Here is a 19,155-nt window from a genome sequence, read left to right on the forward strand (position 1 = left end):
TTATAACTTGCAATTATTGTACTGTAACACCCATTTCACATAATAAAAAAAAATAGCTTACATTGAAAGGTCTTCAAAGGTGGCTCCATTGGATGAGTGAAAGATGGTTTTATAGAGTTCAATATACTGTGCTATGAACTTATCAAATACAGTAGACACGTTATATACAGTGTGTTATAAAATAATTAAGTAGGAACGCCAACGTGGCGCCGTGCCGTGCCGTTTGGAATAATATACATACGTGTTTGATGGTTGTGGATTTGATTCCTATTCGGGGGTGTATATATACATTTAAAATTTAATTTTCAGTATTGGTGAAATAAAATGTTGCATAATATTTAACTAGAGTCGGTTAAAAATAAAAATATATGATACTGAATGTTACTGATAAATATTAATAGTTACTTACTTTTTATAGGTTTATAGGATCATTTTCTTACCAAAATAAATAAATAAAACAGCTTCACTCTGTATCCCGCACACAGCAGGGTAGGCAGAGGGACCTAGTAGTAAGACACTCCGTCCCTCGCTTTTCTCCTAATTCAGAGCGAAGAAATTATCTTATTCTAGAAATAAGCAAATTAAGCCCTTATATTAATCTAATAGAGGAAAAAACAAACATAATTTATATTTCCCGATAATGACACAGAAAATATTCTCACTTCGCTATTCTGTTCGGTTAAATTTAATTCCACCCATAAATAGTTTCAAACTACATAATTCAACGCAACATCGATAGCAAATCTCAACGAAACGATCCTTAATCGATAGTCTATTTGTGAACATCCTGTACCTGTAGTGGCTTAGCGGTCCACATCCGTTACATATACACCTGCTGTGGAGCTTTCGAGTTTAAATATTAACTAACATAAAACTATATAACTAGACTTTAGTTTAATATTTAACTATGTTCGCCGATAAAGGTTTATATAATCTGGGATTATGTTGTTGTTTATCGGTTATTAGAAAAGATTTACATTTATTTAGTGATATACTTATTTTTTTTAGTACTTAGTTATTTGCAGTAGACTAGAGAGAACTAGTGGTTAGACACTCCGTTTGAAGAAGTATTAAACGTGGAGCAGTGCATTCAATGCCTTCCACTGCCACTTCTACCAAAATGGAAAATGAAAATAATTTCAATACATTGACTCCCTCGAGTCAAACTGAAATGTATCTGCTTAAAGTCAAAACTCCTCTTATCTCTAAGGGAATGAAAATTTTCATATATTATTAAAATCTCTCCATTTCTTCAAAATGACATTAGTAAATATTCTAAAAACCATAAGAACTGCCATACTATAGAAAAATAAACATAAACAAATTATTAAATATTTCATATATAAACAATTACTGAGCTATAATTGTATAAACATACATACATACGAGCCTCGTGAGTGCGTCTCAAGTATTTTATGCGCGGGGATAAATCTGTGACTCGCCACCTGGCTATTCGGAATGCGACCCTATATGTATAGTACAAGTGACAAGCTTACAGGGATATTATTATAAGATTTTTAAAGAAAAATATTTCTTAATTTTAAAAAATGTGTTAAGCTTTTGATTTTTGGTAGATTTATTTATTTAATAGAAACAAATTGCATTTTTATGAAATATTTATATTATTATCTATATAAAGTATCGTTGAGGCCGTGATGGCATGCGACGAGGAATTTGGCGAGAAGTGGGGAATGGAAGTGTCTTCATGTGATTAGAGTGTTAACAGGAGAGTTACGCAAGATGTCTTATCAAATATGCGATGCGTTGGGAACGGAGCGTATTAATAATGGGGACCCTAATACCCTAATAATGGGACCCCCATACCCTGTTATATGTAAAAAAGCAGCACTTTTAAGTTATAAATAATTTTAGTTGATTTACTAAAATTGTTATTATATACTGACCCGCTTAGGCTGTTGTAAATTTAGTTTTAAAAAAATAAAATGAAATTGTAATGTATTTTATGTTAAAATATAATTATTATAGATACTTATTTATTTATTCACCCGAAAAAAAACAGTTTGTCTTTAAAAATCCATAATAAATTATCATTCTTACGCTTTAAATGTCATTAGCAATTACAATAAGTCTACCAAAAAAGAAAATCACGCACCATCATATAGTAAATCTAGAAATCGCTTTCGCTTACATTTTATATCCATTTCGTTCGCACGAAGCAGGTGTTACTCTATCGAAAGTTTGATTAAAACAAGGCTACAGTCGCAATATTACCACCTTTTTTTCCATAGAAGCACTCTAATAAATTAAATTGGCCTTCGAGCGTCAACTATTATGAAGAAATTGAGATTTTTTAATTAAAGCACAAAACGTGTATGGAGCAATTTTTTATGCAAAATTACTTTATCATTTAATTAAATTTTAACAAATAGTCTTTTTTGATTAATTACTTGGAAAATATATTATAGTTGAGTTATTCTGATATTTTCTTTATGCAATCTTTTTTCATTCATAATATATGCATTTAGTGTTTTTGAGTCCAGTGGTTTGAATGCGACGGTTGTGGATTCAATTCTGGGAACTAATGACGATTCGGTGGAAAGTGGGGAATGGAAGTGTATTAATGGAAACGGAGTGTCTTAACACTAGGTTCCCAGGGTCTCTTTGCCTACTCTGCTAGGCGTGGGATACAGTGAGAAACTAAAATAAATGGCTATTAAGTTTATTTAAAAATTTTAGTTGCAAGTAGATAATACGTACGTTGTAATTCTTAATATCGTTGAACCAAGATCCATGAGTCGGGATTTATTTTACTCTAAAGGAATTGCACGTACGAACAGCGCAGAGCAATAACTTATTACATGAAATCTTATTACTTTTTACATTTACAATTATTTGTATCTTCTTACATTTTAGAATTTTAGGTAAAGATTTACCTACTGTTAAGATAATTTCCTATTTTTGCGAAATGAAATATTTTCTACCATAAAAACATAATCTCTAGGAAGAATCGAACCCACAACTATCGCGTGTGAAAAAATATTCCCACGCTTTGATAAGATAAAGTGCGGTGTTAAGTTTTCGCTCTCCGTTTATGTTTAAGGCATGTTAAGTTGCGGAATTAAACGCCGCTAATGAAAAGGATATGTTAAAAATTTAACTATTTGCTATTAACTTACTAAGTATTTAAATAAGTTAATCTCACGATAAATATACCATAAATCTCTTGACAACAGCTTCCTAATTAATTGAAAACAAGATAAGAATTTTTATCTTAAGTCAATCTTATCTTAATAGATCCAATGTAATTTAATATTAATATTGTAATTATCTAATTATATGTAGAATGTTGAGTGTATTTTCATTGGATTATAACTTTTTTATTTATTATATACTTACATTATTGAGGCTGACGTGGCGCAGTGGAACATCGGCTGACTGTAAACGTGATGGTTATGGATTCAATGCCCATTTGAGGAAATAAATTATTTTCATATCTTCGCTCTAGGTATATGACAAAACACAGTGTTTAATTCCGCTATTCAATACAGAATTTCGAAAATGAGGATAAAATTATGCAACGCAGCAGCGTCCTAGCAAAAACTCTCCGAATACCCTGCTATATGGAAAAAAAAATATTGTGCTGTAAAAGTGACGAAATAAAAACATTATATTTCCCCTAAAAAGAATCGAATCCACAGTCGTCATGTTGATAATCATCTGCTGTATCTGCTACAATGGCCTTTTTTTTCAAAACTCCTATATCCTACCTAAAGCTCCCATATTAATTTAAGCAACTATGGATTTTATAAAAAAATAAGATCTGGTAGTAACGGGCTCTTGGACTATAATATATTGCTATAAATGTCACATTAAATCCAATCAAAATCGACAACACAGTAGTTTAATGAGCGTTTTTATTGGTACACCTATAATTTGGGCGGAAATCAATAAAATTGTAAACACCAATGAGTTAATAGCTACTCGTTTTGATGTAACTTTATCGTTTTAATCTTAAATCTAATAATGTTAAAGTTGTGAGAATATTTTGTTTTCTTTTAAGTAAAAAAAAGTTCTTTTACGTCTCGGTGTAGGTACTACGTTGGGTTTCTGCCTATTAAAATTTGTTAAAAAAATTGTGTTGTTGTTTGTTGTTCGGGCTCTTCCACCGGGTAGGCGTTTTTTAAGCGCCCGAAATAAGCATTTATTACGATTTAAAAGACAAAAAATAAATGTAGAAATATGATTTTTTTAGGAATTCAAGGGACCATAGATCTGAGTATATCGTTTGAATTTCAACTCGATATCTTCAAACGTTCCTGAGATAAAAGCTCTTGACAGCTGTCTGTCAAAAACATACAGACACAACAAAGTGATCTTATAAGGGTACCTTTTTTTAGTAACGGAACCCTAAAAATTATTATCTCATAGTCAGTTATTTCCTCAGTTGGAAGGTATAAACAATTCATCATTACCATATTCCTAGTATAAATATACCAAAACTCAAATAGTTATTGTTGACAAATGAAACGGCATTTTAGTTTAAAATAACTGGCAGCTGCAGTCTGTTTATATTTAGTGGAGGTAACTTAACGCTACTGTAATAATGGATATCTAATTAAAGTTTCGGATTCTGTTATTATATTTCCTTTTGACGATATCGTTGCGTGGTCGGAAAGAGAGAGTATGTAATGGTAACGGGTTCGATCTCAATGAGGAGGATCGTCCATATTAAGAAAAGGGTTCGGTCCGTACATACATCTTGTCTAACATGATCCTGCTAAATGTGCGTGATGAGTGAAAATACCAGAAAACATATTTTTTAATTTTTTTAATTTATGAACTGTTCATCTAAGTTAATATCGACAATAATGACAAATTGAACTTCTTTAAATAGAAAAAATCACTTATAATTTTATTGATTTAATTTCTTCTGTTTATTCTAAGCATCCTTAAACGTTCCATTTTTCAGTCCAATCCAGATTTTACTAGAAAAAAAAACATTGTTGTTAAATGTGTTGATACAGCCTCACACCCCACAGGCAGTAAAGGAAATCTAGTCCTAGGAGTGTCCATTCTCCAATCCCGAATAGAGTGGCGAAACTCAACGCCGCGCCTTTATTCGTTACCAGAGCAAGAAAATGAAAATAGTTCATTATAAAGTAAGTATAGAATCCACAACCGTCCCGCCAATACACTAGCCCCTATACAGAAAAATCAATCAAAAAATCTTAAAAATTACATTTAATAAAAACTTGAAAATTATTCAAAAAGGTCGAAAATAATATGAAGAAGACATTTGAGACGTCGTGCCTTAATTTGCACGTAGCTTGAGACTTCCTAATTTTCGTTCCAAAAGGATTCTTATTGGAACCAATTAGGTACCAGTTTATTTTACATCTATACAATTTTGGAACGGATCCAAGGCGTGCTTGTAGAATAACTCGGCTCGACTACGATATTATCATTTAAAATTATTTTGTTCGTTCAATTAAGTTCTGGATCGTCTTTAGATTTTCTGTCATAAAAAGTTTTCTTTTAAGTATTTAATAAATAATATTGATACTTAATTGGGGGTGTTGTGGCACAGTGTTACCGTGTTTGTAACTGCGAAGGTTATGGGTTCGATTGCCATTTGGACAACAAATTAATAATGATTTACTATGTAGTTCCACTGCTTTGGTAGCAAAGCAAAGCAGCGTAGAGTTCCACAATGTGTCGAGAAATAGGCGAAAAGCGAGGAACGGAGTGCCTTAACACTAGGTTACCTCTGCCTACTCTGCTGTGTGCGGAAGAAAATAAAAAAGAATATAAATAACCGATACAAACAACATAAGAGCTTTCACATCTTTTCACTTAAAACATGTAAAGGATTTTTATACAGTATCGTTTGAACATAAATCGAAACGTATTAAATAATGTATGGCATTCTCAAGGGAAAAGCTCACGTTACTTTTATATGTGCATATATGGGATGGATTCGCACAGTATAGTAATTCTTTTGTTAACAATACAATATAGAGGCCGTAGTGATGCAGTGCTACAGCTTTGACTGTAAGCATAATGATTGTGGGTTCGATTTCCAATTCGGGGAATGACTTAGTTTTATTTCCTCGCTCTGGTATAGAAGGCGCGGCGTTGATTTTCGCCAATTAATGTGAAATTCATAGAAAACGGAATGTCTTAACACTACTTCTCCCTGCTATAAGAGGGATAGACTATGAAACTGAAAAAAAACATAGCTAAAATAAAATTCCAATGAACCCGAATCTATAATATACATTTTAAGATAAATTTATTTACCTCATAGACCACGTAGAATGAACGCTAATAAATAATTGAGATCGGTTGCAAGTCGGCAATTTCTGGTGCATTCGCTCTAAACTATCTATAACTTAGAAATGGTAGACTTGTATTACTTCAGCTTTCAATCATTAAATATATTATAAAAACAGATTTAATGATAAAGGGAACTTTTATCAACGACAAAAATGTAAATATATTAGAATACGACTTATGACAGTGTTTTCTTTTTATAGCTTCACGCTGTATCCCGCTCATAGCAGGATAGGAAGAGGGAACCTAACGATAAAACAATTCAGTTCAAGTATTCCGCCCAATTTTTGAGTCATTACGTGTTCACTTCAATAAGTCCTCCGAATAGGAATTGACCCCACAACCCTCCCATTTAAACCCAATCGCTATTCCATTTCGCCACTGCAGGCTCAAAAGATTACAACTCAGATATACAAAGTTAATAATAAAGTTAAGTAAAATAATTACACTACATTTGCCTTTGGCGCAACAGTAATTCATTTTCATTGGTTTCCGAAATTATTTATGGCTGGTACACACATACAAACATACATATATGATATATGTTACATATATATATATATATGTATATGAGGTAGGTACTGATATCGCTGTACGGTATAATTTTTGCGGTTTTCATAATATTCGTTGTGACTTTGCATATTCACGATTTTACATCACCATGTATATTTAATTAACTTTTATATATTGTAAAGAGGCTATCTTGGCGAAGTAAACACGACGGTTATGGGTTCATACGAAGTTATTTTTATTAGAAGTTATTTTATTTTTTGTTTTATACATAGCAGAGTAGGCAGAGGGAACGTGGGAACCTAATGCTAATACACACAGTTCTCATTAAGACTTCCGTTCGGCACTTGTGTTGAGTGGCGGTGCGCAACGCCGCACTTTGCCTTTATACCAGAGCGAGGAAATTAATTTATTAATATTCCATTTCCCGAGTGGGAATCAAACCCACAACTATTGCGTTTACAGTCACACGCTTATGACCCTGTGCCATGACGGCTCATTCATATTCCTACTCTCTTTTAAAGCGGGGTGTTGAACTCCGCCATGCAACACAGGAGGTCCCGAATTCAGTCAAAAGAAGAACTAAATATTTTATTAAATATACAATTTATAACTAAACTAATAAAAATAATTTGTTACAGATAAACTCATGCTAATTGAAGAAAATCGTCCAATGCCGTTCCCATATGGCTATACAACATAAAACCTATAAGAATATATCAAAATGCTTAAAGAATCAGTTTCTAAGAATATTAAATATGAATCAAATGAATCGGATTCATCGAGAGAGAAGATAGAAGAAAGAGAAGATGAAGATTTAAATCTGAAGAGATCGAGATCTATAGTAAAATCAAGAATAACAAGTAGAAATGCAAATACATTGTTCCTTCTGTTAAGGATATTTCTAAAAATAGGAGTAGTTGTAATGAAGTGGACAATTATGTTTTTACTGTTTGGTAGTTCTAGTGGATTCACACAACAGAAGTTTGCGATTGAGCCTCAAGATCAGGTAAGATGCTTTTTTGTATGACTAACTATGCGGGGTACGGGAGTGTCCTAATGGAAACAGAGGGTTTGTGCGGGATACGGAGTGAAAAAAAAAAACTAAAATTAAATGTTTGATGGTAAACGCTACGATTGTGGGTTTGATTCCCCTTAGAAAAGCAAGTTAAGGGAGGTATAAACCTTTTAAAATTGGAACTGCTAGATACAAGTCCACTAGACCAATGGCGTTAAATCCGTAGTGTCAAGACAATGCGTTCTCCGCTTTCCACACGAGTGATAACGAGTGGCGAAACTACTAAAAAATATATTAATTACCGAATGAAATTAATGGCAAAAAACAAGTCAATTTTTATATGTTATACCAATCAAAATTTCTAAAAAAAGTTCCAATAGTTTCAATACAAAAATAAAATTCAACTAAAATTGACTTTGTGTGTATTTCGTTGGTCGGATTAATAAAAAAACAGCTTTTAACCTGTTTATATGAAAATTTAATAAAAGTTAAACTTTGGTTTTGTATTTGATTGAACGAATTAATTCGTATTAATAGAGTTTAAAATACTCTCATCGGTTGTCGGCCCTCCTGACAATATGGCCTGCCCATTGCCACTTCAGCTTGCAAATTTTGAGAGCTATGTCGGTAACCCGCGTTCGTCTACGGATTTCATCATTACGAATTTTGTCACGTAGAGAAATACCAAGCATAGCCCTCTCCATCGCTCGCTGAGCCACTTTGAGCCTGTGGATAAGGCTTGCAGTGAAGGACCACGTCTCAGCGCCATATGTTAACACTGGCAACACACACTGGTGACAGAAGGATGAGACCGCGTCCCACGACGTCTCGCTACCGGCCATGGCCTTGACTACGGCCGGCAGGGAAAGGTCGTCCCCGATGACGTCGCGCAAAGCGCGACGTTGAGACGCCCAGGCTGTGCACACCTCCAAGTAGTTGGGATTTGTTGGTTCTGGCGCACGCGCCAGAACCAACAAATGCGCTAGAACCACGGGAGTGTGCCAGACCCCGCGCGTCGACTTGTCGATGCGTCGAAATTAAAAAAAAAAAAAAAAAAAAAAAAAAGGTTTAGCCCCCCATTTGAATCGATTGCGCCGGGTCCCAGAGCTGTAGCTCTAACCGTTCCAAAGATAGTTTTTCGATTAATTAAATGCCACTAGACGCGTCTCTTATCACTCACCCTCATTAAGCTCGGGCCCGGCCTTATCGCTCGCTTCCCCGAATTGCTAACAACGAACCTACGTCACAGTGCAGTGTTGCTGTCTCTTTCTTGCATTACTTATCACCTAACGACACCACAGTGCCCATCTCTTTGTCGCTATGTTGCATAACAATTTGTTTATTAAAAACTTCTCATTTAATATGCAATTTCTATCATTTTAATCTAATAAAAATGTCTAACCTAACCTAACCTACCGAAATCCTGCAATTTCTCTCATTTTAATCAAAGCGCCAGAAACCACGATACAGGACTGTGTGCTAGAACCCGCGATATTAAATCGCTTTCTACAAATGATTTTCTTATTACAATCTTTGTGAATTTATTTAGTCTAAATACTTCCATTGTATTTTTTACTATATAATGTTTCAAATAATGGTGCGCCGATGTAGCAATCTTTTGTTTATTAAAAACTTCTCATTTAATATATATATTTTTATGAAATGTAGCAAAAAGAAATCGAAATGAGAGAATAACAATGTAAAAAAATGTTCAACCTAACCTAACCTAAGAATAAAACTCTTGATTTACTAAAATTTTACTTTGTTTTATTTTCATTTGAAACGCATTTTAATAAAACCAAATAATATTTTTTATCACTTTAAACAAAAAGACTAAATAAATTAATTTACTAAAATTTTACTTTGTTTTATTTTCATTTGAAACGCATTTTAATAAAACCAAATAATATTTTTTATCACTTTAAACAAAAAGACTAAATAAATTAATTTACTAAAATTTTACTTTGTTTTATTTTCATTTGAAACGCATTTTAATAAAACCAAATAATATTTTTTATCACTTTAAACAAAAAGACTAAATAAATTAATTTACTACAATTTTACTTTGTTTTATTTTCATTTGAAACGCATTTTAATAAAACCAAAGAATATTTTTTATCACTTTAAACAAAAAGACTAAATAAATTAATTTACTAAAATTTTACTTTGTTTTATTTTCATTTGAAACGCATTTTAATAAAACCAAATAATATTTTTTATCACTTTAAACAAAGAGACTAAATAAATTAATTTACTAAAATTTTACTTTGTTTTATTTTCATTTGAAACGCATTTTAATAAAACCAAATAATATTTTTTATCACTTTAAACAAAAAGACTAAATAAATTAATTTACTAAAATTTTACTTTGTTTTATTTTCATTTGAAACGCATTTTAATAAAACCAAATAATATTTTTTATCACTTTAAACAAAAAGACTAAATAAATTAATTTACTACAATTTTACTTTGTTTTATTTTCATTTGAAACGCATTTTAATAAAACCAAAGAATATTTTTTATCACTTTAAACAAAAAGACTAAATAAATTAATTTACTAAAATTTTACTTTGTTTTATTTTCATTTGAAACGCATTTTAATAAAACCAAATAATATTTTTTATCACTTTAAACAAAAAGACTAAATAAATTAATTTACTAAAATTTTACTTTGTTTTATTTTCATTTGAAACGCATTTTAATAAAACCAAATAATATTTTTTATCACTTTAAACAAAAAGACTAAATAAATTAATTTACTAAAATTTTACTTTGTTTTATTTTCATTTGAAACGCATTTTAATAAAACCAAATAATATTTTTTATCACTTTAAACAAAAAGACTAAATAAATTAATTTACTACAATTTTACTTTGTTTTATTTTCATTTGAAACGCATTTTAATAAAACCAAAGAATATTTTTTATCACTTTAAACAAAAAGACTAAATAAATTAATTTACTAAAATTTTACTTTGTTTTATTTTCATTTGAAACGCATTTTAATAAAACCAAATAATATTTTTTATCACTTTAAACAAAAAGACTAAATAAATTAATTTACTAAAATTTTACTTTGTTTTATTTTCATTTGAAACGCATTTTAATAAAACCAAATAATATTTTTTATCACTTTAAACAAAAAGACTAAATAAATTAATTTACTAAAATTTTACTTTGTTTTATTTTCATTTGAAACGCATTTTAATAAAACCAAATAATATTTTTTACATTAGCATTTATTACATAATAAATAATGTTTCATATATATTTTTTTAAGGTAAAACTAAATATGTACATATAAAAAAATACATAACATTTTATAATATATTTTCTTAACTAATACAATAAAAATGACATCTTAATACTATCTTAACTTATAATGACCCCAAGCTAATGTATCTATTGAGTTATGCAAAATATGTCGCTTGGTGTCGTTGTATGACAAACAAATTTTATTATTTTTTTGTGTAAATATAACATGTTTGATGCTTCTAAATCTATACATTTCAGCAAGTTGTATTTTTTTATTAAATAAACATGATTTATAGTCACTAACATTTTAATTTCTTAGTTACACTTTTATTAACCCCTTTAGCTTTGGTGATAGTACGATCTTCAACACTCATTGCATACATTTTTGATCGCAATCCAACAAATTCAGTAAGAATTTTTCCGTTGTTCTCGTCTTTAAAAAATCCTAATTTCTTTTTATTTACTTGAGGAAAGTGAAATTGATTATTTGAAGGATAATCAGAAGTATTGAAATATGAATTTAAATCTTCCTTAATTTCTTTGTAAAAATCACCGCAAAATATTTGATATATCAGACTATCAGTATCAGTATATAACAATTTTATGTTGGTAAATTTATTTTTCATGTACTGATAGTGAAAGTCATACATTAAAGTCTTGGATATCTCTAATATGCTAAAACCTAAATGTATGGGCTTATTATAAAACAATTTAGTTTTGCGAAGTTGGACTGCGACCAAATTTTCAGAAAAAATGGAAAGACTGTGGAATTCGGGGCGAGCAATGAGACTCTCAACATCTTTGATTTTTCCATGATTTTCCCAATGTGTTAATAATTTTACGTTTACTCTTTTTTCGATATTTTCCATTGTCTTTCCAAATACAGAATTATTCATCAGCTTATAAAAATCTTTTTCAAAGTCGGATGTTGCTAAAGTTCGTAATTGAGTGTTTAATTCAATATATTTTTTTAACCAAGGTTTTTGCTTGAATTTTAATACTCTATGAACTTTTTGTACTCGCAAACCATATTTCTCACATTGCAAAAGGTTTCTATAATGTATAACATATTTTTTTTTGTTATATAAATTAGTAACTAATTTAGATTCTTTCGAATTACCCACACAAATATTTTCTGGACACAATGGAAAGTCGGAATGAGCATCATGTAAGCTATCGGGGTATTCTAGATCTACTTCTAAAATATATCCAATATCAGAGGTGATTGGTACATTATAATTTACATAAGGATCTTCCCATTCAAAATTAGACAAAGGCAAGTATTGAGACATAGCCCACCCATATAAATTGTTTGCATCAAGATAAATTAAATATGAAATAAGATCATTACTATCAAAAGTTTTCATGTGTGGATTATTTGCTTTTGCATAGCGATTACTGCATTGCGATATGCCTCCTCTAATACTGGATTTGACAAAAGCAATTTTGTCAAAATCTGTCAATAATTCTAGTTCAACTTTGGTATATTTTAACATAGCATCCCAACTTAACCCTGGAGCGGTACAGTAATGAGCAGGATCTAAATCGTAAGTCTTCATGCAAACATTTCTAAAATTTTCGAAAATATCACATAAAAGTATTACATCAGTTTTTAAGTAAAGATTAGAATAGTCAGCCATACTCTGACAGTCTTCTTCTTCTTCTTCTTCTTCTTCGTGTCAATGAATGGAGAATTCATATCACATTTTGCCAGTATTTAGCCACGTCGACTGCGGCATCTGTTGCTTCCATCAGATCGTCATGTGAGCAGGTGAATGGACATTTCGGGCAGGAGAGTAAGTGTGCCATCGTTTGTGGATCGGCGCCACAGTCACAGGGTGACCCATCCCTCAGTTCGTACCCCCATCTCACGAGAAGCTCTTTGCATCGGCCAACCTGGCTCCGTAAACGATTAAGTGACTTCCATGTTGGCCACTGCAAGTTGTAACCTGCGGGTAGGCACTCTTTGGGGGGAACAAAGCCTGAAGGTGGCGAGTAGATTGTCTGCCATAACCGTATCCTAGCGCGACTCGGAATGCAATCTAGAGCTTTGGTAGCTTGAATAAAACTGTGGCGACTTTTCAAGCGGGCACGAGGTGCGGTGTAGCCAAAGAGTGGGTGCCGAGGGTCTTTTTCCTGACGCATTTTTTCGACAGAACATGCCACCTCACGTCGAACCTTAGGAGGCGCTATTCCGGCCAGAGGGTAGACCTTGTTTAATGGTGTGGGCTTAAGGCAACCAGTAATTATTCGACAAGTCTCATTTAATGCTATGTCCACCTCCTTTGCATGAGCGGAACGGTGCCAAACTGGACACGCATATTCACCCGCAGAGAAAGATAGAGCGAGGCCTGTTGTACGAAGTACGTGCGGAGATGCCCCCCAATGTGTTCTCGTTAGCCGACGGAGCAGATTATTTCTTGCACATACTTTTTGTTTGGTATACAGGCAGTGAGCTTTAAATGTTAAAGACCTGTCCAGTATAACTCCCAGGTATCGTGGTTGTGGACAGTGTTGAATTTGAGCACCTCGCCAAGATATTTGAAGAGGCCTGTTTGCTTCACGATTCCTCAGGTGGAACGCACACGACTGAGTTTTAGACGGGTTGGGTTTAAGGGCGTTATCGTCATAGTAAGAGTCGAGTGCGCTTAGGGCTGTCTTCAGCAAACTTTCCACCTCCTCAAAACATGGCGCCTGAGCAGCCAAAGCAAGGTCATCGGCATAGAGGAATTGATGGGTGTTTGGAGTTTTTGGTTGATCGTTGGTATAAATGGAAAATAAGGCCGGGGCTAAGACACTCCCCTGTGGGAGGCCGTTTTTCTGACTGCGCCACCTACTTTTGTTACGATTAAGGTGAACCTGAAATCTTCTGTTGTTTAAGATATCTCTTAGTATGCGGACGAAGCCTTGATCGTTAGTTATGTTGTGAACTTTAACTAGGAGTCTACGAATGTTGACGGTATCGTATGCAGCTGTTAAATCAACAAAGACAACGCCAGTTATTCTCCTGTTTTCAAACCCGTCCTCAATAGCCTGTACAAGATTCAAAGTTTGCCTAGTGCAGGACTTGCCAGGACGAAAACCAGCTTGCTCTGGGATTAGGTGTTCCTCAAGTAAAGGCGTCAGGCGGTTTAAAAGCATCCTCTCAAAAAGTTTGAATGTATGGCTTAATAGCGATATGGGGCGGAAACTTTTCGGATCATCTGGGCTTTTACCTGGTTTTAACAGAGCTATGATTTTGGCCCGCCTCCAGACCTTTGGGATTGTGCAGAGATTCAGGCATGAGTTAAACATTGCTAATAGCCATGAGATAGCTACGGGACCCAAGTGTTTAATTTGTTCCGTAGTAAGGTCGTCCAAGCCAGCCGCTTTTCCATTTTTTAAAGATTTAATGCTTGCTACTATTTCGGCTAGTACAAAGGGTTTGCTGATGGCATCGGTATTGTCAGTCGGTGAGATAAGTGGCTTTAGTTCCCTGGGCAGGCGGTGGGGTGGCTTTCCATTTAAAAGAAGCTGATGGGCAACTTGATTGGCAGTTACTTGACCAGAGTTTGTAGCATTTGGGGGGTCGCCAGTTAGCTTTTTAATGGTGTTCCATGCCTTCTTGCTGTTATGGGTCATGTCAACGGAAGATATAAGCTGAATCCAGCTGTTTTTTCGGCTTTCAACAAGTGTCCGCATAAGTTCCTCTCCAGCCAGAATGGTGTCCTCAGAAAAAGGGTCTTTGGAGTAGAGCGATTCATAGGTAGAAAGCAGCTTAGCAGACTGATCCTCAAGGCCTGGGATGTACAAGCACCGACAGCCGCGGGGTATGTGCTTACGAGCTGATTCCCAGATGATATCCACAAATAAATCGTAGTTCTGCGGGGTTGGTTCTACATCTATCAGCTTAGACTCCACGTACTCAGAAAAGGCCCGCCACTTGGCTTTCCTGAAATTAAACCGTCTTCTAAAGGGAACCACAACAGGAGTTATCGCTGCTTGAATTTGGCAGGAAATAGGTCTGTGTTGCGTGTGTGGGATGGGCTCATGAACTCTCTTTTTACATAAGGAACTGATGTTTTGACTTGTAAATATAAGATCTGGATTATATCCCCGATGCCAAATTCGACTATTAAATGATGCTGGAAGTTTAGAGTCATGTAGTAGGGTGAAGTTTTTAGCTTCAGCCCAGGCCTCAACCGCCTCACCATCTTTGTTAGTAGAGGAATAGCCCCAGGACGAGCTATGGCTATTAAAATCTCCAATAATAATGTGAGCTGGGTGATCAGTAATTTTTATGTCGATTGGGCCAAAGGGAATGTTTGGGGGTTTATAGATTGATGTGACACTACAGTTTCGGAAATCAGCGGTGATAATTTCTATATCATTTTGGGTGGCTACGGATATAGCATCGACAATCGCAGCTGGGTTAGCAAACATTGCGCTTCCATATTTTTCATGTGGGATCTCGGCTATAAGTGTCATGCCTGAGATATAGGGTCTTGATTGGTTTGCATCTCTATGTGTCTCCTGGACGCACAAAATGTCGCAAGCGGTATTTTTACAGAGATTCGCGAGTAATTCGGATTTTAGGGAAGAAAAACCTTCGATGTTAATAGATATTACCGTGAGAGCTGCTCGGTAAGGGTTAAGGTTAGATTCGTCACAATCGGCGTGGTCACTTGTTTGGCCCTGAGAAGGGCAGTTACTGGCTTTTGGAACATTCCAATTCATTGTGGGGACAGGATCAGTCAGCCTAGGCCCTGCGTTACCGGACCTAGCTGCTTCCAGGGTGCGCCACGTGGAGGCTCCTATCCTACTCTGACAGTGGAAATATATATATTTTTGATTTATTTTTTAGTTGTTATTGTGGAATTTTAGACATGCTCAAACTTGTAACAGATTTGCTATTACTAACGCCATTGTTTCTTTATTAGTCATAAGTGATAAGCATACAGTTTGAATATTATCGTTATCCGGTATTTTAATAGGTTTGTTCCGCTACATTGTGCAAGTTAGTATAATAATTTTCCGACTCACCAAAATTTACTAAGGGTATTTCTATTGGTTTTCGATCTTTAGCAATAAAATACAAATAAGAGTTTGTTGATAAAGTGACCATTTCTCTCTGTCGTCTAATTTAGTTTTTATAATATTCAAACTGTATGCTTATCACTTATGAAATTGAAATGAAAATTTTAGAAATGTTTGCATGAAGACTTACGATTTAGATCCTGCTCATTACTGTACCGCTCCAGGGTTAAGTTGGGATGCTATGTTAAAATATACCAAAGTTGAACTAGAATTATTGACAGATTTTGACAAAATTGCTTTTGTCAAATCCAGTATTAGAGGAGGCATATCGCAATGCAGTAATCGCTATGCAAAAGCAAATAATCCACACATGAAAACTTTTGATAGTAATGATCTTATTTCATATTTAATTTATCTTGATGCAAACAATTTATATGGGTGGGCTATGTCTCAATACTTGCCTTTGTCTAATTTTGAATGGGAAGATCCTTATGTAAATTATAATGTACCAATCACCTCTGATATTGGATATATTTTAGAAGTAGATCTAGAATACCCCGATAGCTTACATGATGCTCATTCCGACTTTCCATTGTGTCCAGAAAATATTTGTGTGGGTAATTCGAAAGAATCTAAATTAGTTACTAATTTATATAACAAAAAAAAATATGTTATACATTATAGAAACCTTTTGCAATGTGAGAAATATGGTTTGCGAGTACAAAAAGTTCATAGAGTATTAAAATTCAAGCAAAAACCTTGGTTAAAAAAATATATTGAATTAAACACTCAATTACGAACTTTAGCAACATCCGACTTTGAAAAAGATTTTTATAAGCTGATGAATAATTCTGTATTTGGAAAGACAATGGAAAATATCGAAAAAAGAGTAAACGTGAAATTATTAACACATTGGGAAAATCATGGAAAAATCAAAGATGTTGAGAGTCTCATTGCTCGCCCCGAATTCCACAGTCTTTCCATTTTTTCTGAAAATTTGGTCGCAGTCCAACTTCGCAAAACTAAATTGTTTTATAATAAGCCCATACATTTAGGTTTTAGCATATTAGAGATATCCAAGACTTTAATGTATGACTTTCACTATCAGTACATGAAAAATAAATTTACCAACATAAAATTGTTATATACTGATACTGATAGTCTGATATATCAAATATTTTGCGGTGATTTTTACAAAGAAATTAAGGAAGATTTAAATTCATATTTCAATACTTCTGATTATCCTTCAAATAATCAATTTCACTTTCCTCAAGTAAATAAAAAGAAATTAGGATTTTTTAAAGACGAGAACAACGGAAAAATTCTTACTGAATTTGTTGGATTGCGATCAAAAATGTATGCAATGAGTGTTGAAGATCGTACTATCACCAAAGCTAAAGGGGTTAATAAAAGTGTAACTAAGAAATTAAAATGTTAGTGACTATAAATCATGTTTATTTAATAAAAAAATACAACTTGCTGAAATGTATAGATTTAGAAGCATCAAACATGTTATATTTACACAAAAAAATAATAAAATTTGTTTGTCATACAACGACACCAAGCGACATATTTTGCATAACTCAATAGATACATTAGCTTGGGGTCATTATAAGTTAAGATAGTATTAAGATGTCATTTTTATTGTATTAGTTAAGAAAATATATTATAAAATGTTATGTATTTTTTTATATGTACATATTTAGTTTTACCTTAAAAAAATATATATGAAACATTATTTATTATGTAATAAATGCTAATGTAAAAAATATTATTTGGTTTTATTAAAATGCGTTTCAAATGAAAATAAAACAAAGTAAAATTTTAGTAAATTAATTTATTTAGTCTTTTTGTTTAAAGTGATAAAAAATATTATTTGGTTTTATTAAAATGCGTTTCAAATGAAAATAAAACAAAGTAAAATTTTAGTAAATTAATTTATTTAGTCTTTTTGTTTAAAGTGATAAAAAATATTATTTGGTTTTATTAAAATGCGTTTCAAATGAAAATAAAACAAAGTAAAATTTTAGTAAATTAATTTATTTAGTCTTTTTGTTTAAAGTGATAAAAAATATTATTTGGTTTTATTAAAATGCGTTTCAAATGAAAATAAAACAAAGTAAAATTTTAGTAAATTAATTTATTTAGTCTTTTTGTTTAAAGTGATAAAAAATATTATTTGGTTTTATTAAAATGCGTTTCAAATGAAAATAAAACAAAGTAAAATTTTAGTAAATTAATTTATTTAGTCTTTTTGTTTAAAGTGATAAAAAATATTATTTGGTTTTATTAAAATGCGTTTCAAATGAAAATAAAACAAAGTAAAATTTTAGTAAATTAATTTATTTAGTTTTTTTGTTTAAAGTGATAAAAAATATTATTTGGTTTTATTAAAATGCGTTTCAAATGAAAATAAAACAAAGTAAAATTTTAGTAAATTAATTTATTTAGTCTTTTTGTTTAAAGTGATAAAAAATATTATTTGGTTTTATTAAAATGCGTTTCAAATGAAAATAAAACAAAGTAAAATTTTAGTAAATTAATTTATTTAGTCTTTTTGTTTAAAGTGATAAAAAATATTATTTGGTTTTATTAAAATGCGTTTCAAATGAAAATAAAACAAAGTAAAATTTTAGTAAATTAATTTATTTAGTCTTTTTGTTTAAAGTGATAAAAAATATTATTTGGTTTTATTAAAATGCGTTTCAATTGAAAATAAAACAAAGTAAAATTTTAGTAAATTAATTTATTTAGTCTTTTTGTTTAAAGTGATAAAAAATATTCTTTGGTTTTATTAAAATGCGTTTCAAATGAAAATAAAACAAAGTAAAATTGTAGTAAATTAATTTATTTAGTCTTTTTGTTTAAAGTGATAAAAAATATTATTTGGTTTTATTAAAATGCGTTTCAAATGAAAATAAAACAAAGTAAAATTTTAGTAAATTAATTTATTTAGTCTTTTTGTTTAAAGTGATAAAAAATATTATTTGGTTTTATTAAAATGCGTTTCAAATGAAAATAAAACAAAGTAAAATTTTAGTAAATTAATTTATTTAGTCTTTT

The 19,155-nt window shown here is 31.9% G+C and overlaps 1 protein-coding gene across 1 annotated transcript in view; it reads left to right on the top strand.

Moving 5' to 3' along the window:
- LOC146540961 (irregular chiasm C-roughest protein-like) overlaps nucleotides 1–19,155 on the top strand; it is a 70,039-nt gene that overhangs the window by 14,371 nt on the left and 36,513 nt on the right. The window contains exon 2 of the mRNA XM_085187919.1: nucleotides 7,446–7,813. Coding sequence (XP_085044045.1) covers nucleotides 7,529–7,813 — 285 coding nt within the window. The 5' untranslated portion in view covers nucleotides 7,446–7,528. The remainder of the gene's footprint in view (nucleotides 1–7,445; nucleotides 7,814–19,155) is intronic.

This window comes from Heliconius melpomene, chromosome 1 (genome assembly GCF_056956725.1).
Source record: "Heliconius melpomene rosina isolate 202511_hmr_F chromosome 1, ASM5695672v1, whole genome shotgun sequence".
In the NCBI taxonomy this organism is placed as follows: Eukaryota; Metazoa; Arthropoda; class Insecta; order Lepidoptera; family Nymphalidae; genus Heliconius; species Heliconius melpomene.